Below are 26,137 nucleotides of genomic sequence, written 5' to 3' on the forward strand. Positions count from 1 at the left end.
CACTGTTAGATTCCACTCTGGTAAAAGACAGGTTTCTAGCCACAGTAGAACCCATCACCACTGGATGATTCGGAAGGCCATGCCACCATACCAATTAACTCACAGGATCTCCACAAGTCTGAGTGATGGTGGTAACAAGCTGTGCATGTCACTGTAGAGCATGACTGTGATACTTTTGATGGAAACAATACAACAGGTTTTATACAGACATGAAACTAATAATTCATCATAATAGTTACTTATACTTACAGAACATACAGTAGCGGTTTTCTGGAACTCCACTCAAAGAGGTAATGGGGACTCCCCACCACCACTACTAATGTGAACAACACATCTGGATGATGCAACAGCAGCCAAAGTGCACCAGTACACTCACCACACATCAGCTATTGAAGCTAATGAAGCCAGGAGGATATTTGGCCAGGACACCCCTACCCTTTTCAGGAAATGCCCTGAGATTTTTATTGACCACAGTTTTACATGGTTTATCAGGACCTTGGTTTTACATCTCACCAAAAGACAGTATTTTTGACAGTATAGGGTCCCTATTACTATACTGGGCTATTAGGGCACACACAGACTGCAGGGTGAGTGCTCCCTACTGGTCCCACTTACTGTGAACCTCTTTGAGCAGTGTTAGTTTTACCAGGAGGTCTCCCATCCAGGTACTGGCAAAGCTCACAGCTGCTTCAGATCAGTGGGCTGCCAGATGAGAGTTCTAGGGTGATTTACAGTAGCTGCTGGCTAAACTGTTATAGTGACGTAACTAATCGGGACACCCAAAGTGTTGGATTCTTATATGTAGTCGGCTGGTACTTTGACGTTGTGAAATTCACTGCTGTTGGAGGAGGCAATATGTGGGTCTTGTAAGAGGGAAGAAGTTCCAGAGTAATTAGAAATCACTGTTTGAGCCATATTACCCAGTAAGCTGTGGGGAGTGTGTTGCTGCTTTCAGTTGCTTGAAGACAATTTGTCTGGTGACAGTTTAAAAGCTTCTTGATTTCTGCTGTCTATTGGCAGAGGGGAGAGCCTCTGTGTGCAAACCCATCAGGGGTAGACTGAAAGCTACCAACCAAGCAACTGCTGAGCTGTGCAACTACTGTATGAGTAACTCAGAAGAGTGTTGTAGAAATGTCTCAGAGGCTTAGTTTAGAGCATAGTCTCAGCTCCCCAGTTGTGAGTTTCTAGGAATTTGGAAGACTGGATTTGAACCTTGTCTGTTTGCTGGACCTGCCTATATACAGTAAAAAACACTTGCTATGGCCCCCCGAAACTGTGGGTGTGTCACACTCTGTCCACACAGAAATCAAATACTGGACAGGAATTTAACTGCACACATCTTCTAGGCTTGACCTCACAACGTTTGACCATTGCTCTCAGCATGCATTGTAAGTGAACACCTTAATTAGTGACAATGGAAGGAAAACTTCCTTTTTTGGCTGGCTTGCAAATAGAATAATAATCAACTATTGTCATGTACTTCTGAAATGCAGTAAGGTTCCCTAAGTCTGTGGTGAGCAGGTGCACCAACAGCTGCAGTCTAGACACACCGGGGCTAGCATTTCTTCCAGACACAGGTGAGCAGCACGCTGACGAAGAAAGAGCCCCAGTAACAGATGAATAGTGCCCGAGTTAAGTAACCAGCCCTTTCACAGCTCTTCATGGTTAATTTAAATTGTTTTAATGGTGTAAGTCATGTCAGGAAAGGCATATCTGAATTCCTCTCAATGACAGCTATGAAGGAAAAGCCATTCTTCTGATTGGCAGCTGAAATACCAGAACTCGACGGCAACATTATATTAATATCCTACAAGTTTCTGTGTAAATTTCCCCAGGGTCAAGCCTCATGGTTGAAAGACTTAAATTATGGCCTTGTATATTATGTACAGTATGAACCACATAAGATAATCCTTAACCCTGGGATCTCAAGCTCCTGGAGGTCTGAGTGTCCTCTTGTTTTTGTTTCACTCATTCTTAATTAATTGTAAATACTGTACTACTTTGATTATTCAGTTAGCGGCATAATTGTAATACTTCCAACCAGGCTCTGAGGTGATTTATTTAGGTAACTAGACCTTTAATGAAGTGAATGTCTTGTACAATCACTAGTACAAGACCTTAAGATAAAAATTCTCGTAAAGAGTAGGGGAATTACCAAGGCATCCTGGCCAAATTTCCCATTGGCCTTTACCTAGAATGCCACCTAATAATCCCCATCTATGAATTGTCTTAATCATTCTGTTCTCCTCCCCACTGATAGCTGGTGTGTGGGGAGGGTACTGGCATACTGTACTATGGCTGCCATCTCATCATCCAAGTAGGTGCTGCACATTAGTTGTGGTGGAGGGGAGACCTCCTTACTGTAAAGCGCTATGAGTGGAGTGTCCAGAAAAGCGCTATATAAATGTTAGGAATTATAATTTTTTAATTAATTGACTTCTTAGGTTGGAAAAGAAACCAGTAGACACAACACATTTCTGGAACTCAGTTTGAAGCCTCTGTTTTAAACCTCATTTTTCTGCAAGCAATTCAGATTTGTTAGTGAAATCTACAGTATATCCTATATACTGTACAGTACATGAACTAGTTAAGGTGAACAATAAGTGTTCAATAAATTCATGAATTTCCATTAATTCTCCTTGATCTGGCCTGGAAATGTGTGTGATGTGTCACAATTACCTGGTTGTAGGTTAACAATTTTTGGAGATTAAATGGATTACACAATATGTTTAAAACGTCTGTCTTCTATCATTTCCATTCTAAAACGCAAAAGCTATATAAAATATCAGAAAAAGTATCAAGAATTATTTCTCTGCGCGAAGACTAACCATTACTGTTTATTAAATCTAACTATTCTTTCTTTCAATGCCACTTTACACTATAACCATACAGTAGGCACTTGAAACGTTTTCTTTAGATTATCTGGCTCATGGGGGGTACGTTTTCTCCCTGTGTATCACTTATTTGGACCAAGCAAAACATTTCTAATGCTAGCACTCCCACAACTTCCCCCAGGGGCTTCAGAATGGTTCCAACCCACTCGCGTAGGCACGCCTCGTCTGCGAGTGTATTGGGCAGTCAGAGCGACTGGTTTGAGAGAGGCTCTCTTTGATTGGTATACAGTTCTGTCACCCGGTCTCGTCTTTCTCAAGATGCTGTGAGAGGGTCCGGCTCCTCCGCCAAGTGCAGCATCTGCAACCCAGTGAAGTGCCAGCTGTCATCGGCTTGCACAGAAAGGAGGGGGCTGGTGTCTTCGTTTTCTACGCTGTGAAAGAAAAACCTTTGGAAATAAGAAAACCAAGGTATGTTCATTCTCTCAGTACCATTAGCTGTAGGTTACCGTGTGCAATGGGTGAGTTCTAGGAAATGTAATCTTTGTAGTGCATTTGAAATGCTAGAAGGAACAGTAAATATACTGTACCTGTACTCTGCGTGTTACACACTTGATACAGTGTCTACTGGATTAAGGAGTCACTGTAGCTGGTTGCTTCACTGAATGAGACGCTGTTTAAGTTAATGGTAGTTTGGTTTTAGCCCGTGTCGTATTTTTCTACCAATACTTCCCCGTGTAGGTTTTTAATCTCGCAGTACCATTATAATTCTACTAAGAGCAGCACATAAATGTCCACCATTGTAAGTGTCACCTGCATTGGGTGGATGCGTTAAGTGCAGCATGATAAAAATATGGGTTGATTTTTTTTTATTATTTACGCACTTTACCCACGCGTTTATTCACGCATTTATCTTTTTTCGCACAATAAAATATATTAACTGTGCATCTTGTGGCACTACAGCAAACGGTTATAAATCTGCAGGAGGTGTCTTTGGTCACAATTAGAGCTCGGTGTCTTTGTGTAGGCTGGGGAATGGAGCGGGTCTTGAACATGGCTCTGAAGGTTTTATGTTTTAGGTTCTAGATTAATTTATAATGTCATGAAACTGTTAAAATAGCTAATAGTTATTATGATAGAATACAAAATATCAGCTTCGTTTGTATTTGCTAGCAGATTGGAGTATCGGTTTCCGAGTGTGATAGTATTACATGGAGCAGGACAGCCCTGTCTTTGGTACGCAAGCCAAAAAAGAGGGTTGTGTTTCATTGTTGGTTGCATTGTGTGAAGCCGCGAGGGATAACAGACCCCATCACTAACCTATACTACAGAAGTATTACGCATAGCAATTGTGCAGTAATTAATGCACCGGCTTCTAGCCTTTTTCTCAGTTATTGCTGTTTTAATGGAGTACCACAAGTGCATGTTTAATGAAGCACAGGAAACAAAATGATACATAAAATCAATTTGCATGTTTATGTTGTTATTTTATGTACTCTTTATTGAATAATCGTTTTGATACCTTAACGTTTAAATGCAACAAAAATAGCACTGTTTTATTTTTCTTTCCGAGTTTCTTTCTTGCCAAATATGGGGTGTGCCCTCTCAGAAGAAAGGAAAACTTTGCCTCTGGAGGGATGATTTTTGGTAACGTTCCAACAATCATTTTCTGATTCTCACTAGCGTTTCGAATATGGGAATAAGGACAAACAAAGCAATTCAATAAGAGCAGACGAGCAAGAGTGTCTCAGTTTTTTTTTAATCATTGTGACTTTATTTATCAAACAACAAGGACCTGCCGTTCTATCCCTAATGATTTATTCATGGCATCAGACCAAAAAAGAAGCATTGTACTCTACGCACACACAAAGAGATTTGTTTTTGCATTCATTGTTTTTGCAAGGCTGGTTCTGGTATCTAATTGGAAATTTTGCCTGGATTAAGGATTCCGGTGCTTGGGCCAGTATCTACAGTACACAAGTCCTCTAAGCAGAGACGCTAATGACGCTTTCAGTGGAATTCTTGAGAGCCTGTTTCAATTAACAATTTATTTTCTCATTGCTAAATCAGCCCTGAACTGAGAACCCCAAAGTGCAAATAGAAGGGTGCTGCTCTCTGTGACGATACGGTAACGGGGGGGGGGGGGGGTGGGGGGGGGGGGGGGGCGCTTATTTGACTCCCTTCTGGTACCGTATTGCTGGGGCCTGATCTCAGACAGCTGCTTTAGTTTCTCCTTATCTTTGTTATGATAAAAAGAATAGGGATGTGCATAAGCACATTTGCTCAAGTGAAGTGTGTTCATCAAGGCGCTTGGTTAAGGATGTGAGTGAAAGAGCAACACTGAGCAACGCAGACATGATTTAAGGGATGTGTCTCTGTCGACAGTCACACCCTTTTTGCAGCTCTAGGCTAATGACTGTCTGTTTGCCTTCCAGGAACACTTGGCTGCACACTGTGTGTTGTAGCAGCCTTTCATGACCTTATGAATGATGTATCTTGGGGGATAATGTAGTTTAGTATGTTAAGAGTGTTTTGGCAGGGGATTCACTGATCAAGGACTAGTACTAGTGACAAAGTAAATGAGAAAGGTCACTTGGCCCATCTGCCTCATCTGGTTGTTAGTAACTAAGTGATTTGAGAATGACATCCATTTGTTTTTTGAAAGAAGCCTGGAGGTTAGCATTGAGAATTTTGCTGATTAGCTTGTTCCAGACCCCCACAACTCTTTGAATTTAATGTTAATCACTGTATATTTTTATATCTTGATTTTCATACGAGTTGCTCTCATTCAGACTTTTTCTGTTGTAGGTTTTTGAAATTATTTGTAATCTTCAAAATGTTCTTTATTACAGAGCCCTTTAATCCCAATAGTTTTATCCTTTCTTGCACGCTTTTTCTAAGTGAATCTTCCATTACATACTGATTTCTGATAGCTTTTCTATTGAATGTGTTCCTATTTTGCAGCATAAACCTCAGACAGGGCTCTTTATGTTTAAAAGAAGGGAAGCCGTTATGTACAGCACACTAGGGACAGGAATGATTTTTTTTCTGTGCTCCTGGATCTAACATAAATACTGAAATAATGATTCTAATTCAGATCTTTGACCACAGCCTTCTGAGTTCTGAAAATCCCTTGTAATTTAGAATACGTAACACCTTGAACATGAGACAAGAAATATGGTTGTTCTTTTTTTGCTTTTAAGAACCAGTCCTCTACTTCCGAGGTATCCATTTTATTTGTTACTGAACCGTAATATGCTTCAAAGATCCAGAAGTGTAGCAGCAGGTTGAATGATTTCCTTGCTGTGCTGCTGTACAGGATCCCTTGGCAACAATGTAAGGACTGTAAAACAGAAACTCTTTTTTGGTCTGTGTAAAAGAATTATCCCCCCCTTCGTTATTAAGCACTATGCCATTCTGCTCCTGCATTACAACTCCATTGACACCCCAGGGTAGCCATTGATCGAAACAGGGAAAGGATTTACAGAAGTGTGTGTCCTGCCTTTGACTATTTACTGTATTGTTCACACACACATTTAATCTTTTTGGTAAATACAGTATAGAACAGATTCATAGTATGGATTAATATTCCAATATTTTATGTAATGCAGAATGTTTTGTATTATGGGGAAAAAAGTGGTTTTAAGTTGCAGAGCAAGATGCAGAGTAAATCGTAAGAAGTCAAGCACAATGATAAATCATAATCATAAAATATTTCTCTATTTGTTATTTCATATTCAGAACTACTGTATGCTGTGCTGCTATTGCAGGGCATGTCTGGGTTTGCAAATAGCTTCAGAAGTCAATGAGTAAGACAGCAGGGTTTGTGAGACTGAAAAATACAGCTGAAACAGTTAGCTACAGTATGAGTCACCGTCATTGCAGTCTGGACTTGGGTTTATCCCTCATAGTAGAGAGTTTGAAGTTAACACAGGAACATCATTATAACCATGTTACTATACTTTGTGATTGTCTTAAATTAAAAGCAGTGACCACCTTCCTTTAGTATCACAGAAGAATAACTTACAAGTCCGTCTTAGGCCCATATAATTGGATTCTTAAATCCAAATTGTCTGTATTCTATGATGTGAGTGGAAGTGTTGTTTTTTTTCTGAAAAGCTCTCTGCTGTGCCTTAGATACAGCAGCCTTAGACATTTTGCTTTGTTCTAGTTTTTCAATAAACGTTGATTTTAGTGATGAAGATTACTGTACCTTCCAGTAAGTCACTTCAAGTAATTAGTTCATTATTCTGAATCCCTCCCTTGTAATGCAAGATAATCATTTGAAAAAATGGACACTATGCTTTTGTGTAAAAGGAGCAGACACTTCTGAAAAGTGGTCTCTTCTATAATTTGCATGTGTTAAATGCTAACACGGATTGATAATCTGCAATGAAATAGAGACTTCAGATTTTACAGCCTCCCTTCTTTTAGTAAAGTATGTCTGTGCAATCTAATATGTTGGAAGATGCTTCACTTTGGTTATTTGTGCTTTAGCCACTGTGCCAGAAGTTTTTTTCACTTTTTTCCAGTTCAAATGCCACAGTAAACACAAAAGAAACTATTTAAGCAGTAACCATAGGGCGGGTTTGGAGAACTCATAAGGCTGAGTGGAAATTTGCAACTTGATCCTCTATAATATTGTTTGCCAAGGCATTAAAAGCAAACAGTGTTTGAAATAGGGGACACATTCCCATTCCCTGTAGCCATTTTCCCTGCAGTAATTTCCTTAATTTGCTCAACTTGTCTTCACTTGGCAAGGATGATTGAGTCCAGTTTGGTTTTGGGTTGAGTTCAGACCTCTGGACAATAATTAATATCATTGTGAATCTTCATTTCTGTTCTTGGAAGATGTTGAGAAACACAATATAATGCTGACCCTCGATATATGAAAAAGATGTGTTCCTGACTATAGTGGAATAGTCTAGTTGTCCTACTCAACCTTCAAAGCTGTGGTATAACTATCCAGCTTTGCTGAGCATCGCTGTCAGCACCTACTCAAAGCATAAGACCAACCTTCCAGTTTCTAGTGTTAGTGAATGCCTGCCCCAGTTATGTGCTTCACACATTATCTTTGTTATTTAAGAATAACAAAATTTAAGGTGAGGTTGTTGACCAGTATATGAAAAGTTACAATAGCCAGAAAGTGACTTTTATTATCTTCTCCAGCAGGCACCAGTGTTCTGAACTGTTACAAAGGTTAAGCATATTCCACAGGTAGAACAGCAATAAGAAGTATCCTTATACAATATACAGTAAATGCACAGCCTGACAAGATTTCCACTTCTGTTCTGCTGACTGGAACTGTGGGTCTAGGGCACAGGACTGTGTTTTACAATTTGATATTGAAAATGTTCTTATGCAGGAAAACCTTCTACTGGGTCACATCAAAATCTTAATAGCAAGAGGATATTCCCAATATTCGATTAATCTAGTAGTAATTTCACTCTTACTACTTACTACTCTTACTACTATTAGTAGTAATCAAAGTGGATCTGTATTTTTTATCTTTCTTGTTTAGTCTACAATTTATTTCTAGACCTCTACTTGAAAGTCTTCAAGATTCAAGGCTGGGCAAAGTTCAAGTTTTGACTGGAGGTTAGGGTTTTAGCATTGTGGTCCCTCGTTTGTGAGGGAAAAATGACTTATTACAGAGGAAGTTACAATATTCTACTGTATTAATATTTCTAGACACATTACCATCCGCTCCAGTAGCTCTGTTTTCAGAGATTTAGAGGATGGCCTCTCAAAATGTCCTCCCTCTCCTCAGAACTACTGTACCAGATAATCTCTCTTTTTTTTCTGTCCCATAATTTTTGTATGCAAGCAGAAAGGGCCACTAGTTTGGGCAAAAACCCAAGCTGTTGTCATAATGACTTCATGCTGTGCTCTGTGATTTACTGTAATTTGATAATCACTTGCTTTTTGATACAAAACAATGGCACAGCATTACATAGCATACTTTATTTGGGCAGCAGCATGTTTAGTGAGATTTTATTTTTTGGAAGCTGTAATGCAGAAAACTCTCCATAAATGGCCTCCAGATTATAGATTATTTCAGGTGTAATAAAAATTATTGTTGTATTTTTGACTGTATCAAATACTGTCAGAGTATGTATGTTTTTTTTTTCTTTTTAGCTCTGTTTTTCGGTATAAGGTTTGAAGCAGACCAGGTCTCACTGTATAGACTGGCTACAGTATTAGCTGTCTACATTTTCTCATCTTTGCAGACTCACCTATATGACAGAAAACCTCCAGTTGGAAGACTAAGAAGAAGACTTAGAAACATTAGGAAGTAGCTGATGAAAATTATGACATTATTTGTTTATTTAATATTTGAGGAATTGCAAAGAGAACAGCAGCCTTTAAGTCAAAAATACTTAAGAGAGATGCACATATTAAAGTGGTAAAAATGAACATATAACATAACAAAAAAACATGAGAAAGGAGACGGATTTTGTTGAGTGATAAGGCAGTGAAAAAACTTAAAATCTTGTTTGGAGTTTCCCTTGCTTATCTGTTTTGTGAGTTTATACTGTTAATCTGATACTGAGACTTTTTATAGTGTACACTGATTAAAGGTTGATAGAAATCTCCAAAACTATAAAAAATATATTAGATTTGTTGTTGATTTTTTTCAGCATATGCTAAAATTTTATCTGTAGAAGACATGCTTTGTGTTGTGTAAGTGCTACAGTATTTAGTGGTAAAATCATGCTCCTAGCGGCCTTCAACTAGAATCCACCAAGCCTCAAAATCCTACATATAATTACTTTTAATTGCTCCAGGCCTGAAATTTAATTACTTCATTTTTTTAGGAAAGTTCAGGTTATGTGAGAGTCTGACAGCAGATCGCCTGCTGTACAGGGCAGAAAGTATTTTTTTGTGTGTGAGAAATGCGCTTTGCAGACTCCTCCAGGGCAAGACTGAGCCACATTGACAGTGACAGTGAAACTGTCGCTTGTTCTGTCAAAGCAACTAATGTTTGGCCTAAAAGAATCAGAGGATATCCACCTCAGCTGACAATTGTTCATCTGATAATACAGACCATAAAGAGAACAGAGAGAGGCAGTTACTATAATTACTCATAATCTACAGAAGCTACAGCTTCAAAATTTAAACATCAGAAAGGAGAGGAGGGCATTTACACATGCAAGGTGTTTGCCCAGTTTGACTAGTTTATAAACTATACCAGAATAGTTTTACATTAAAGTGTATCTCAATTGCTTATTTTAATGTGACCATTCTCTGTGCTCCTGCTTCATGTGAGCTGCCATCTGCTTGGCTCCCTCGTACCCACATCCTTTTGACAGTTTTGCAGGACTCAACAGAGGCCACATTGTATCTAGTTGTTTGGTCATCAGGTTTTGAAATGATCAAAACTTACAAACACAAGAACAAAATTATTTGCACTCCAGCTCATTCATTTACAGCTAGGAAAAATTTCTAAGAACCCCATGTTTGTGTTCTAAATCAATACAGTATTTTACAATTAGTATCTCTTATTTTGCCAACATTCTTGTAGTATTGTCTCCTCCTGTCTTTGCCTAGCCCTCCTAAGTCATATTTCTTTTCTTCTGCTTCCAGTTCCTTTCTCATGTCTGAATGTAGTAATGTAAGCAGAGCATGAAGTCAACCCAATTTGCAGGTGCCATTTTCTCTCCATTTCCATTGCATTGCTTCTGAAATCCCAGATGGGATTAAACAACACCAAACACACCTAGTTTTTGCATCTCCAGTCTCTACTTACCAGGCGATAAATTTGCACAAAAGTCAATGCAGTGTCTTTTGCCTGCTATAGCGTCTGTGCACTTTGATATAAATTATTTGATTTACAATGAGCAGGTTAATGCATTAACGTCTCTGTTACAACATTATGTATACGGTATGTCCTATTGGTCTAGTTTGGGGTCTAATTTATAATATATTGGAATCAAAATTGTTTACAAGCAAGAGGGGAATTTTAATTAATTGGATGGTGATGTTATGTGAATGGTTAAGCCTTTCAAGGCATGTAATTCTTCATATTGTTGTACTCAAAAATAGAACATCTTATACTGTCAAATAAAAAGCTACTGTATCTAAGGCATATAGCACCACACTCATTCATATGAAATCCCTAAGGAAACACTTCTGTTGTCTTTCTATGCTTAATATTAAATAGTTGAATAATTAGTAGCAAATTTCCTTGTGTGTATACCAATACACACCAAGTGAGCTTACCAATATATTAATATGTCAAAATTAAACAAGGACTTACAGTAAGTGACAAGGTGGACCAAAGAGTGCAACTAATTCAAGAAAGCAGGATAAACATGACTTGTATGAAAAGTAACCACTCCACTCTGAGCTGGGAAGTTCAAGACCTTTCTGAGACACAGAAGCTTCTTTTTTATTAATCATGTCACGACACAGGTATTTTACTTAATTCCATCTGTCTTCTCAATGAAATTCATCCCCCAATAGATGCAAAACTTCTGAAATAGTAAAATAACAGTATGAGTGCTGTTTCAAGTGGTCAATGTAAGTTTTGAGACTGGAAAATCGTATTGCCGTGCTTTCATCACTTTCACTTTATTACTGATTTAATCCAAACAAGAAGGCAATACATTTTCTTAATCTCTTTATGTAAAGAATGAAGACTTAAAAGCAGCATCTCTAACAGTATTGGACAAATATGAATATAAAAACATTTTTCTGCATTCTGTGGCTGTAAAACAGATCATTGCATGCACAAGTGTTGATTCAGAGTCCTCACGGAAAGCCTCGTGGCTTTTCTTGTTTATTACTTCCAGTGAGTGGTACTTCTCAGCCTCACATCTTTAGATTTAATTTGTCAAAAGCAATTTAAATGCGTATTGCAGTGGCCTGGGGATTATTCCATTCATTTAAGATGTGCACTCTGTAGTTTTGGCTTCTTTCTACTGACTGTCATCTGATGTCTGTCCTCTACTAGTGAGTGATATCACAAATGTTCTATATGGGGAAACCAAAATATCAATGGTAATTGTGTGGACCCCTGAGGCTATGTATAGTACAAATTTATTGGAGTTGCTTATTTATTCTAAGGTGGCGATTCTGTTGGAATGGTGAAAGGAAATTTATTTGGTTTCCGCCTTACTAATGGTATTGCGAATGCAAATAAAGGAACTGCCCCAATTCGTAGCTGAAGCTAGAGAAATCTTTTTTTATCAGTTGAAAATTTTAGTCTGTAGATATCGTAACCTCATACATTAGGAATGTATAGCTTTTTGAGCTCCCACATTCTTCTGTTTATCATGCACTTACAACTCTGGGATTTGAGTAGACTCATCTGTTTAGAATTAGAATTATGCTCAGCTTTTCTGCAGTTGAAATATAGTTAGTCACACTCTTAACCAGCTGGCTAACAGAAAAAAAATCAGTCTGTGTGGGCAATACCGAAAGCAAATGCTCTAGTGTTCACAAAGCGTTATCCGCCACAACAAACATACCCTTTGCATTTAATAGAAAATGAGCTCATTAACAGGATATCATGACTGGTATTTGTGAAAGATGCGCACACTGCCAGATTGTAAAAGGTATTATTCTTAATATGCAAAATAAATCTACATAATTTGCTTGTTTTCGGTCCCAAACAGATTAGACTGCATTGTAAATTTGAAACTGTCCTCTGACAGCCATTTTATCTGCATTACGCCCACTCAATTTGTACACAATCTGCTTTTCAGCTGCATAGTAATGAGCCGAGTAATTAATTGCTTATTAACTATTTGAAATAAGTATTTTGTTTTGACTTTAAACTCCCTGTCACTTTATATAGTAGTAGAGTTTATAATAATTATGGGCTGCAGGAAAGATAAGGGGACTTGTTTTGCAATGAGAGGGAAAAATGTCACCGAATAGACGAAAGACAATGGAACAGTTTTTGGAAAATGTATTAATTTAAAATTGCTGGAGAATCTGGACTTAACTTATTTCCCAGCAGGGTTTGCCAGCTTAGAGTGGGAATTGTGTATTCCATAATATATGTACTACTAGCAATTGTAGGATCCACATAGATATGTCACATTTTATATCAGTATATGAAAATATTCATTGTATGTAATTGTGCCAGGTTCTGTTTTTTGTTTTCTACACAAAATTGCTTCACTTTATACATTTATGTGTTTGTCTGAGTACCCTATGTTATGTGTTTGTTTTGCCGGATTTTCCTGGAAGCAAAACAGTTCTTTGCGCACCACTGTAAATTTGTTCAACCTTTAAATTATGTATTTACAGTTTTTCTTGTGGTGCTAAAATATTGAAAATCTACACTAAAAGCATTCTACAACATGGGGAAACTTCCTTTTTATTTTTCGTGCCTCAAGTTGAATAGGTAAAGGATGTGGACTTTTCCTTGGAATCTGGATTTCATATGTGGTCTCTCTCATTCTAACCAAAAAAGCCCCAAAGAAAATTGAGTTCATGCATAAAGTAAACATGAAGATTAAATACAGTGTGTCACTTCCTTAATATTATTTGTTATGTAATGACCTCAGCAGAACTTCCAATTGATCTTAGTGTTTCAAATTGTTTACAGCTTCAACTGTATTTTGTGTTAGCACAGAATGCCTACATACTGTAGCAATAACCACTGCATCTGCAAAATAATCTCAGATTCTTATCTCTTGATATTAATGATAAGAAAAAAACAAATGTCCAGAGTTTACCAAACGGACAAATTAATGATTAGTGAAAAAATGTAATTTTTACATTTACAAGTCAATATTCAGAAGGAGATTTAATATTTCACAGCAGGAGAACCTACAGTACATCTGCATACCGAAAGAACTGTGTCGAGAGAGGTTCAATACACAGGTTGTAAAGACAAATGATCTAGTTGACACTTCTATAGGCCTGAAATCTAAATGTCTGTTGTTAGTCAGGTGGCTAAATAATAATCATTTGTAACAATAATTTCAGAGAGAGAGTCAGGTATAAAATGTAGTCTATTATTACAGTGAAACCTTCCTATTTAGCAGTACCAGCCTGAATGTACAAAAAAGAAAGAAATTTTGAGTGGATCTTAGTAAGTGCAATTTTTCCACTCTCGAAACCATCTATTGCATGATTAAATGATTTGTCATGGAGAAATTTGTGAAGTGTCTCTTTGTTTTTCCTTTCCTCCTTTAATTATAATAATGATTTGATCCCTTGCATTTATACATTGATTATCATCAGAGTACCAAGTACAGTACAGTATGTTAAAAGAGACCCACTTCATTCGTCACTGAAGTTCAGCAACCACCTGGGTTATGGCTAGTTGCCATTTATGCCAGCTTTTACACCACAGAGGAGATGAGGTAGAGATGTGAAAACTTGCTTCACTTTGAGGAAACTTTATGTAAGGCAGGTCTCCCAGAGGAGAATTTAGCCAGGACACTGGTGTTAACACCCCTATACTTAAGAACTCTTACTTCCTGCGCCATCTTGAGAGTTCTTCACAGGTAACCCTGGGGAGTTATGAGGATTGTGAAGTCCTGTTAAAAAAGCAGTGAATAAAGCCTTTTTTTTACTATATGGCCCTTTTCACATTTGAATTCAGTGAACATAATACATAATACACAATTTGATCTCTGTAAATGACTTTTGCCAGCACTTAAAATACCACATACTGTGGTGGTTAAATAAAAACAGAAGTTGTTGTCTGTATAGCCAGACAAAATTAATATTTTTTTATTAATTATTAATTAATTTTTTTTTTTTGAGGAATAACTGTTTTCTGCATATTATTATTCTCGCAATAATAATGACATTTTGGAATTTAGGTACACCACTAGAAAAACACCACTAGAAAAAAAAGTTTAAAAATGTGGCGATAACACACACCCCGTTCACAAGTGCCAATTTCCCTGTTAGTTTGGTAAAAATCTTTCTGAAGTATTGGACTGCGTTTGTGAACTAAAAACATAACCTCCCATTAGATTATTAACATTTGGCCCACCAGCAGGATCCCCTTCACTCCTGAAGATGCATTGCAGTTTTTCTTTTGCATTTTGTCTGAACACATCTAACCCACTGAGCTCCTAATTTCCATCCATCCACTTTCTAACTGCTTTATCCAGTTTGGAGTTATGAGGGAGATGGAGCCTATCCCAGGCACAAGTAACGGGAACAAGGAAGGATACATCCTGGGCGTGAAGCCATCCCATCACAGGGCACACTTACAGACAATTATCCACACACCCACACAACAGCCAATGTTCCTGGAAGCCAGTTAACCTGCCAGTACGTCTTTGGACAGGAAAAACTCCATGGAGACACCATCCCAGGACCCAGGGCCCCAGCGCTAACCATTGAGCCATAGTGCTGACCTCAGCTCTCAATTTATTTATTTTTAAAGCTAAACCTTCTAAACTAAAGTGGACACATTTGAGCACTTTATTTGGCATTTAATGCATTTTGTTTTGAAAGCTTAATATATGAACATTATGGTCTGTTTTTTTCTGCCTAAGACATAAATATATCTGTTATATATGCTGTACATATAAAGAAATATTTTGTTCTTGTTTTATGAAGTTTGTAGTTTATTTTTTTACTGTCTGTAATATATTTGAATGGCATTACAATATATATTTTTATCAGTTTTAATATTACATTATATTTCATATTGATAGTAACATCCATGTCCTCTGAACGGTGCTCCTGGTTCTTCGTTTCCTCTGCCAGGGCCATGGCCGCTAATTCAGCGACTGTGCGGATCCTGATTAAAGGCGGCAAGGTGGTGAACGACGACTTCACCCAGGAGGCGGACGTGTACATTGAAAATGGGATTATCCAGCAGGTGGGGCGTGAGCTCATGATCCCTGGAGGTGCCAAGGTCATCGATGCGACCGGCAAGCTGGTCATCCCGGGTGGCATCGACACCAGCACCCACTTTCACCAGACCTTTATGAACGCCACTTCCGTGGACGACTTTTACAACGGGACTAAGGTACAATGTGGCGCCGGTTTTCTCTCTGTGGAAAAGACTGGAGGGGTAACTGCCCTGCCCCGACAGCTTTGTAGCAGTGCTGGAGGAATTCCAATGTTGTTCTGTGTGTGTGTGTGAGAGACAGAATATAAAGGAAGCATGCATTGGTTTGAAGTTTACATTATTGTTTGTTTCGCTTTGCATCATGAAACAATGTTCTGAAGATTTGCAGTTTTTGGTGATGAAAAAACAAAACACACCAGAATGGAGAAATTACTGTATACTCAGATGACTGCCTTTCCTTATTATTTGTACAGTAATTAAGTATTGTAACTCATGCCATCAATATCATACTGTGAGAATCTAGTTAATTGGGTTGTATGTGTTAAACAATGCTTTCACTTCACAGTATAAGTACAGTAGTCTATTGTTCATATCTCACATGACAGATCCATTGGATTCATTTTAGTGGAAGCAGAAAATGTACAGTAAATAGAGAAAAGTCTTGTTGACTTAATAGAATACAGATTTTACAACAACTTTTGCTGTGATGACTGAGGAATTACTGGCCTGAAAACTGATAAAAAGTTGAGCAGAAAACTGTAAAAATTGTTATAGAAACAGTTACTCTGCCTTTTCTTTGCATATAAATTAGATCCGCCATGTGTTAGTGAATTAGGTTACCAGAATATCCAAGCAAGAAAGCATATACAGTTTAATTATTATCTGTGTTTGCTCTATTCAGAGACATTTGGCGTGAAATGTGAAATGTTTATTGAGTACTGCAGTTATCTTTTCATGTTCGCCATTATTCTCTTGGAAATTTGGATTTTAAGAACTAACAGAAGATAAATTGGTTCACATTGATACCTTTATAACTTTGGCCTGAGTTTGAAAATTAACATTCAATGTCACAAGCTCTATGCTCTAAGAACACTTTATTTGTAGCCTAAAAAGTTTTCTATAATCTGTATATACTGTAGTACCTGGCAATCTGTAAATGTAGGAGATTGTGTGACAGAACTCTAGGTGCTCCTTAAATCAAGAAAGAAACAGCGAATTGCAGCCTCCTCATGCAGATGAAGGTGAATCATTTATACTGGGAAATGAAACACCATTAGAAGCAAGGAGATACAAAGTTTAGACTCTAGTTTGGTCATGGCTTCCTGTAAGAAAGGGGAAATTAAAAAATGTGCACCCTTTCAAAGGCATTTTCTAGGTCAGGGTCTGGACGCATTTTGAATATGACATGCTATTTAGTGCTGTTTTAAAGAGTTTTGGTTGCATTCAGTTGGAATTGCTTTTCCTATAGCTCCTGAAAAGCAAAACAATGGAATATGACTTTACTTCACAGAACATTAGAGTTATTGATCAGGCTTTTCACTGACAGTTCTGCTATGCTCAGCTCCAACAGTGCCTCTGAGAGAATATGCTCTTCTTCATTTGTAGTGATTCTGAGTCTGCACATATACAAAGTAGTCAAATGTATTCCTTCCAGAATCTCACAGGACAAAGGTTTCATGAATGATTATAGGAGGATGAACATTTTTATTTACTCTTCTTTCATGTTATAAGGGTTATGTGTACTTTTCCAGTTGCGACAGTACCTTAATCCTAATTATCACATATTCTGTTCATGTTTATAGAAGTATCTTTGACACACTATTGCTGGCATTTATGGCACAGCCAAAGAAATCTGACAGAAGTCTGAAACATTTGGTACCATAGTTTGGATAATATTAATAACATTGCTGATCTTTCTCATAAGAATTGTATTTTCAGTGTGATAGGAATTCAACAGAGTACCAGATATATCAGAAGTTGAAATACTGTATGTTCTATTGCTCTTCATTGGAGCCTGTAACTTTCTGAGTGGCACTAATTGTTGTTCAGTTAAGCATTAATCAGGTATTGTAGTGTTTCATTGTTGTTTAAATCTCATTTAATGTTATACAGTATAATACATAATGTAATGTAATAAACCGCTTTGAAAAAGAATTAGAAATCTTAGGTAGAATTAAAAATTACAATATATGTCATGAAGCAAGAAGTGATTAAATCCCTGTTGAAAAGTACATAATTAACATTTTGACTGTTAAGTTTTCTTCTGTGTGACACTTGTTCACATAAGGCTTATGTGAATAAGGCAATAAGGTTTAACGGGTGACATTTGTTTTTTTTTCTTTGTTTGTTTCAGCATGAAACTAATAACATGAAAAATTCTAAATGGAACACTTGTTCATTTGTAGCCTACACACTGACACGATACTCAAATTGAACTTCTGACTTTGATTTTTATATCCTACATCTTGGATTGAGTGCAAAGAAAATAAGCTTGTCATGTAATTGAGCTTGAAGCCTTATACTCTAGATCAGAGCCTTCAAAAGCTTGATCACTAAACCTCAAGGAGCAGCAAATGTGAAGTGCTGTAGTAGCTAATGTGTTGTATTTACCAGTAAATCCTGATGGATTCATTGTCAGGTGTTCCTCATCATTGACATAATTTATTCCTCTCCACACATTAAGAGAGCTACAGTAAATGACCTTTCAGGAGTACTTTGAGCATAAAACCAAATATGTACTGTATGTTTGCATTAGAAGATTGCCATTGGATTGTTTATTCATGAAGAGAAAATAGTGTACAGACCAATAGTGTCCCAATAGTGTACAGAATAAATATGTTACTTGTACTGTATACACCCAAAACCTCTCTTATGTCCTAAATCCTACCTTGTGGCATTAGCTCAATTATTTCTGCTGTTTAAAGTAATATATTACATGCACAGTATAGATGCTTTAAAAGCAGTTTCAGGGCCATAAGGAAGTTATTTCTTCCAAGAGTTTTCCAGTTTGATGGGAGCTGTTTGGAAATGCACCATCTGCTGTTTGCTTTCATCCCAGTACAGATGAGTATATCATCCAGACTTGCTTGGCTCCTACAGTATGATATCTCAGCTGTCATAAATCTGGCCTCAATCCATTGAAGGTTTACTCCTTACTTTATAAACCCTCTATAGAAAAAAAGGTTTTGTGTTTTTGAAAATTACAACACTGTTGTCTATTTTTTATTAGTAATGTTATATCGTTTATATGAACAGTACAGAATCAGATTTACGTTTATGCTTTAACTGTCAGATCCATTCCATATGTCTATCCTTACGCTTATTTATCAATGTTTTATGAGCTAAAAATCATTTCTGCGAATCGGAAGTAATTAAGCATCAACATTTTACTTCATGCAGTTTAATTTTACAAATTCATTACAGCCAAACGACTTGTAGAATGTTGTACACTAGCTGCTACAGTACAAGTCAAACGGGCCTAGTTAGTTAGTACAGGATGGAAAGGAAAATTTGTAAATGAGATATTGTACCATGATCAATGTCTGCAACAATTTCTTTTACTGAAGATTTCTGCTAAACGCTTAGCATGTGAAATCTTTACCACACCCTAGAAAATGTGCCCTATTTCATCAGATAACATGGTCTTACCTTCACAAGCTCAAAGACTACAGTGAAAAACACTTTATGCTGTAAATGCGAGAAAATAATTATATATTTTCCTTGAATTTGTATAGCATTTTTCATCCTGGGGGATCTCCAAAATACTTGCAATGTAAGAAGAAACCTTTTTCATCTACCAGTAAAGTCCAATACCCATCCAGGAGGGAGACAGTAGCCATTGTATGCCAGCAGCCCCATTACACTGTAAATTAGGTGAAAGTAGTGAGAAATTGCTTCACCAGTTGAACTAAGGGGGTAAATTTGAGGGGGGATGGTGTAAGGGGACAAATATGTTAGGGATCTTTGGTGTTCAGAAACAGTCATGAGCTTGGTGTTCATCTCATCCAAAGGATGATTGGAATTTTGGAAATTCTGGTCCAAAGGGACTCTTCCAACTGCTGGTGTACCAGCATCACTTGTTAAAGATAAATGTTATGCAGCACATATAAAACCCGCTGGATTATTTATACATTTGTGACATATAATGGTCAGTCACCATGAAATAATCAGTTCCCCTTGGAACACTTCTAAAATCTTAAGAAGGTGGATTAAAACACTAGATATACTTCAAAACTGAATTGTTTTGAATTGTTGAACTGATATTGTTCTTTAAAACCACAGTGAGCCATTTGTGACTAAATCATTAATTGATTCAATAAAGTGATAACAGTCTCAGGGTTGATATAACACTGTCCGGTTGATATATAAAACACATTCACTCTGGATCAGAGTTGGTCGTCCTTGTTAAATGGATCAGAATGGAGAGATGATCAGTATCAGTGTGTAAGCAGCAAAGGAACAAGAAAAGGTTAATTCCATGCTGAAAAGTAAAAAGAAAGAAAACAAGTTTTTCCACTGCAAGAGCAGTAGCATAGTTTTGCTTATATATCTATAATCCCAGTAATAACCAAGCCCATCTTTGATGATCTGGTGAGATCAGACTACAAGGTACAGTAGCAATGCTGTTGTCAATAAACATTTGCTGCTGCTTATAAGATCCATGTAATATTTCTTCTTCATAGCCTTTCAGTGCAGCATTCTCCTGTGTCGAATATCCCTGCTCTCCCGAAATCTATTGTGTTTGGTAATTAAGATTGAGTAAAGGCATTTCTCCCATTATAGTATTTGCAAGTTTGAGTCATTTTTGTGTTGTCAGATCTATTCTCTGGCAAAAAGGTATTGTCACAGTAGTTTGTCAATGGAAATGAGAAAGGATTGACAGCTTTTTTACAGGGCCATTCTCTTTTGCTTTCTGCTTTACAATCATGTGCTTGGTAAGACTAATATGCGTGTAAAAGGAAAGCTTTAAGACTCCGTTGTAGGCCAAAATTTATTTTTTTTGTAGGTACAATAGTTTGCTTGAGTTCAGCATGTGCTTTGCTGTTTTGTTATATCAACAGATTTGAACATATCTTGGGATAATATGCTGTAGTACTATATCATATGTAATTACATACATACAGTATATAGCAAATAGGGAATGTAATGTAAGTAGGAAACAATGTTACTTCACTTTATAAATGATGAAATATTGCAGGTATTCACAATTTCCAGTCGTATTATACTTGCAGAGATCAGTTAAAGCAGCAAGTCTGAATTTTTAGCTCCTGTCCTCTGCATGAAGAGATTCCTGATTAATAGATTAGTATGCCAGGCTAGTGTTCACACCTGCAGTTGTGAGATAACTCTGTTGACCTTGTGATTGATTTTTCCACTGCACTGCAGAACCCAGAGATTGTACTTTGTCTTCCCTGTGAAAAAATAACATTGATTTTGGAGTCTTTAATAATAATAATACCTTACAAATCAGCTCTTGACATTGTCCTTCAGTTTTATTCAAACAATTTTTTTATGTTAATTCCTTAAACTTTGCGTTTACCTTATGTTTGTTACATCCTTTTGAGAATATGTGATTTTCTGTTACTGTAGAGAAACAGTACAGTGTAATAGTGAAGAGGGAGACAGTGTCAAAGCACACAAAGGAGTGATAAAGCCTGCTGCAGGTCAAGAGAAACCAAGGCAAAGCAAATACAGTGCACTGTGTAAGCCTGACTAGCTCTTCACTCTTCGGCATACATGCCTAGCTGCAGTAGAGGAGCACAGACTTTAAGCAATGTGAGGGCTTCAGTTTAAATAAAAAAACGAATAAAGGGTGCATTACCTCTTGTAACAGTTGTGCTGGTTTTCAATGGTAAATGTAAAGCGTGTGGTGATATCTATATTTCCATTTCTTTTGGGTACCTCGATTGTTCAGTCTATTACAGCAAGTTTATATTTGACAGTACTAACATGGAATCGCATTAGAAGGAGGCTAGAGCTTATCGCTTAAAACAATATGTCGGTTGGCAGCCTGATAGTTAGAATAATTAAATGCATTCTTAACAAAGGCCATATGTTAATAATGAGGCTATCTGGACATGAATATGTTGGGGACATCTAGCTAGTGACATCTCTGAATACATCTTATGGCCATTGAGATGTTTAAGTTCAGTGTTTTCTGGTGGCTGGCTGATAAGGTGCAACCAGACTGTGAAACTGCAGTGTACATTTTTTTTTCACTTTTTTTGGATTAAATATCTTTTTTTCAAGTCTATTTTTATGTAGCATTTACCTGTGAACCTTTGAAATAATCGCTATTACTTTACATACAGGTTTGCTGTTGTGTCCATTTGGTGCACTGTGGCCTGAACAATTGTTTGAAATATTATTTTCTTCATCTGTGGTTTATAAAAAATGGACTCCACTAGTAGATCTCTTTATTGGCCATATACAATTTCTTGTATAAGGAATTTGTCTTTTCGCATACCCCAACTTGCTCTGCGCGAGGCATACAGACTGTCACGGATGTCGGGAAGGACAAACCTTGGAATGGCAGGGGAGCGGAATGACCCTATGCATAGCGGTGAGACAGGGGTTAGCCTGGGCTCAGCTGTTCAGGAAATGCCATATAGAAACCTATGCCCTCAGGCCATGGACAGGAGTGACCTGGTGCTAGACGGGTCTCAGGATATCCGAACGTCAATGCTGAGTGAGGAGCAGAGCAGAAGCAGGACGTAAATAGGCTACACAACAAGACACACCAGAAAGACATGAATAATCACAGGGAACTAGGGACAGGAGAGAAGTAGAGCGCCCTGTAGGTGTACTGGGTGTGATACAGACAGGGAGAGAAGCTTGGGGTCAGAGCGCAGGGTCAGCCATTTATACGGTGCCCCTGGAGCAGTTGAGGTTAAGGGCCTTGCTCAGGGGCCCAATGGAGTAGGATTCCTCTGCCAGCTGCGGGATATGAACCAGCAACTGTCCAGCCACAGGTGCAGATCCTTAGCCACAGAGCCACCCACCACCCCTAGGGTATAAGGGAGGACTACTGAACTACTGAAAGAGATAGTGCAGCAGTATTTGTACCAAGCTTTATTTAACTTAAAACTGTATGCTTAGCACTGATTTAAAAATAATTTAAAGAGATGTTTTATAGTAATTTATTTCCAAAAACATGGAAAATAACCCTTTCCAGGCATTCTAAGAGAAAGACCACACACGTGGTCTTTGCGGTGAGGCCTATGATAATGTACCAATTATAGAACTCTGACACAAAGCAGGGCTATTTCTTTATAAAAAGGAAGAATTTGTCTGCATTGTAGCAGCGTCCAGCTGATGACACAAGTAGCATTGTGTCTTGTTTTTCTAAAGATTTTCTTTTAACAATAAAGCCGATACTGGTGCAAGTCTAGAGATCACAGAGACTGTTGTATTGCAGATCAAATTCTGTTTCCATAGAAACCATGGGGCTGGGAAGACAGCCTATTGCAGCATTGTGTTTGGGAACAATGGTTTCAATTATAGACTCCTGTGAGACAGGGCCCTGCAAACCTAATCATCTTGGATCTGCTGGCACCTGAACTAAAAATGCATTTTATGCTGCCTTACCGTACATGGATCTTGCGCTTCATTGTACTGAAATGTTTTCATTGTCATTTTTAATTTCATTAAAATCTCTAGATGTATTTTTTTCTTCTTGATAAATATATTAAAAACAGATTTCTAATATTTTTATAGGCAAAATGCTTTTATGAAAATGGCGTACCATTCCAACAAATTGCTACTGTCTTAATTGCGCGATGACTTCAAAGTAGAAAAACTGATTATCCCATAAATACTTCCAGAAAATGCAAGACAAGCAGGTGGACCTTTCATGTTTAGCAAAAGAAATAGCTGGGAATGGCAATACACAGAGTAGTTCTTTTCCATTCATCCATTCAATTTCTATCCACTTTATCCAATACAGTGTCAGGGGAGCCTGAGCCTATCCAGGCAGGCAGCTGGTACCAGGTTGGGCTATATCATGGACAGGATGCCTGTCCATCACAGGGCACACGCAGACACAAACACAGAGTCAACACATAAACCAACACAGGAATTGAACTCGGGACCCCGATGCTGAAAGACAGCAATGCTAATCACTGCACTGCCAGTTTTTTTCTAAGTATTCCAATTATATTCCAATTTAAATGGTCTTATTTAATAATGTTATGTGCTTTTTGTTCTGGCTGATCTTTCATTTCTTTTTCATTTTTTTCCATTCTTGTTATTTTTTAAAACAGAGAGGGTTCAGAGGGAAGATTGTCCTGGAGCTATGACTGACTTTTCCATTATCTCTACCAACCTTAACAGCTCTTTGATATGTGGAAACTGTCTTTCATAGTGAGAATCCATTTGAGTTTTCCTCAGTAACTTCCCTTATAAAAAGATTTTTTCCCCCAGTTTACACATCATTATTTAGGGATGTACACCTTTTTAAGAATAAAACATTTTATCCTGCCTTCTGAATTCAAATTCTTAAATTCTTTGAGATTTAAAGTTTTAGTATTTATACATGCTGAATCATCCTTGAGTTTCCTCCTTAGAATTGGTACACTGTGTATATATATATATTATTTAGGTATATGATTGATTGTCAGCTTTGCTTTCTTTTAAGTAAAACACTTTTACAAATAGGCACTAGGCACTGGAGGAAGAGTGGTTTCCTTCTGTCTAATGGAAAACATATCATCTTTAAAACAAGTTTTGTCCTTTATTTTTCTCATTGTTAACTGAGGGTTCACAGTGTTGCACAAGTGGTCTTTACATGGAGTATGAGCTGGCGTGTGACTCCAGTGTGACTCCAAACTCACTGCTTCCTCTAACAATAAGGCATGCTGTTTATGTAATAAAATATTGTAACACTTCAGGGTTCACGTGGGCACCCTCACCACTGCTACCTCAGGTCAGCCCCCCACCATCGGGGACTCAAACCCAGGCCTCCGGCATCACTCAACAGGGACCCAGCCTCTTGAGCCAAAGGGAAGTCTCCCTTCAGCCTGGTGGCTGCGGTCCCTGCTATTCACAGGGAAGGGCAGTGACGTCCCCATACTGGTAAGCCGGCTCTCACGAGCAATGGAGACCATATGCGTTACAATACTGTAAATATAATACTATAAATTATATGGGATTAATATATGAATATAAAGGCACTTTGGTATAAATTAATGTAATTAAATTGACTTAACTGAATACCACTGAAATACAGATTTATTGTTTGGTCTTCAGTGCTTGCAAATTGTGATTCTTCTATGAAAATGATGTGAATTTACAGAACATTCATTTCAAAGCTCAGGAGACAGGGTTTGGTGAGATTCCTGTATTTTAGCATGGAAGGGAAGAGTAAAGAATTGTATTTTGACGTTAAGAGGCAAACAAGGGGATTAACTCCCAGCACATTTATCAGGTAGGCTTAGTGAAATTGTAATTAAAGTGAAATAACTTAATACACAAGACATTTCATAGTCAAACTTGTCAAACCTTAAAATATGTTTCTAATTAGTCAATATCATTAAGGTATTAACAGACTACTCTATAATACTCCTCTGCCAAAATGTTTTTTTTCTTCCTTTTTGCTTGTCAGCATTGATGTAACCTCCACTTGTTCCTTTTGCAGCTTGCACACTAGCACTGCTGCATGCTCTGAATAGTAATTATCCTGCTAGGGAATTTTTTGATTTAAATGTTTTTTAATTCAATGATTATGAATTTAATTCAATGATAAGGTTTTGTTGTAAGCAATAGTCAAGTCAACAACAGAACACAAAAGAAACCTTCTGAGCAAAGTATTGAGGGGACCTTGACCAGGTAAACAGAAGAGGAAGAACTAATATGGAGTAAAACGTTTGGCTCTTAACCACAGCTGAGAAATGGTAAAAACGTTTTGTTTTAATTCTCTTAGGATCTGCAATATTTGTTAAAGTCTTTTTTTCCATGTCAAACACCTCTAAGTCACCCGATCACATCCACAACGGTTTTCCCAGTTGTCTGATGCATGACACTGGTGTTATCCATACTGTATATTATGGCATCACCGATTTGCACGAATCTAAGTATTTTCAGGATATTCTGGAATGAGACATCATTTTTCCTCCTCCGTCAAACACCCATAAGATGAAAAACGGTGTCCCATTGTTCCTGTAGAATTCCAGACACTGGTACAATTTAAGCCACTGTGCATACAAGCTGCACTGGGCTCAGGTGTTGGGTCCTTTTACAGTAAGCGACTTTACATTGGTGTTTTTGTCCACTTCCTGTAGCTTGAACAATAACAGCCTATAAACTCAGCAGTTACCCCCCATAAAATGCACTGGAAATGAGATGGAAAACTTTCAGTTTGCAGCTGAAAAGCTTTGCATTACTAAGTCTAACATTTTAAAATTTGTATAAACGGTTCCCTGACACTTTAATTGTTATTGTTACTGCTGTCTCTGTTCATTATGAATACTGTATTGCACAAAAACAAATTGCAGCTCCTAAACATGCATACTCAATTTTGTCAGCAGTAAGA

General features: G+C 37.6%; 1 protein-coding gene across 2 annotated transcripts in view; it reads left to right on the forward strand.

The window, feature by feature from the left end:
* The first annotated feature begins 3,140 nt into the window (after positions 1-3,140).
* The window catches only part of LOC102683088 (dihydropyrimidinase-related protein 5), a 69,368-nt gene continuing 46,371 nt past the window's right edge, over positions 3,141-26,137 (forward strand). The window contains exons 1-2 of one of the 2 annotated variants that reach the window (XM_015349141.2): positions 3,141-3,302; positions 15,522-15,786. In XM_015349141.2, coding sequence (XP_015204627.1) covers positions 15,526-15,786 — 261 coding nt within the window. In that variant the 5' untranslated portion in view covers positions 3,141-3,302; positions 15,522-15,525. The remainder of the gene's footprint in view (positions 3,303-15,521; positions 15,787-26,137) is intronic. The other variant, XM_006625852.3, reaches the window with a different exon arrangement.

The sequence above is a fragment of the Lepisosteus oculatus genome, chromosome 2 (assembly GCF_040954835.1).
Source record: "Lepisosteus oculatus isolate fLepOcu1 chromosome 2, fLepOcu1.hap2, whole genome shotgun sequence".
In the NCBI taxonomy this organism is placed as follows: Eukaryota; Metazoa; Chordata; class Actinopteri; order Semionotiformes; family Lepisosteidae; genus Lepisosteus; species Lepisosteus oculatus.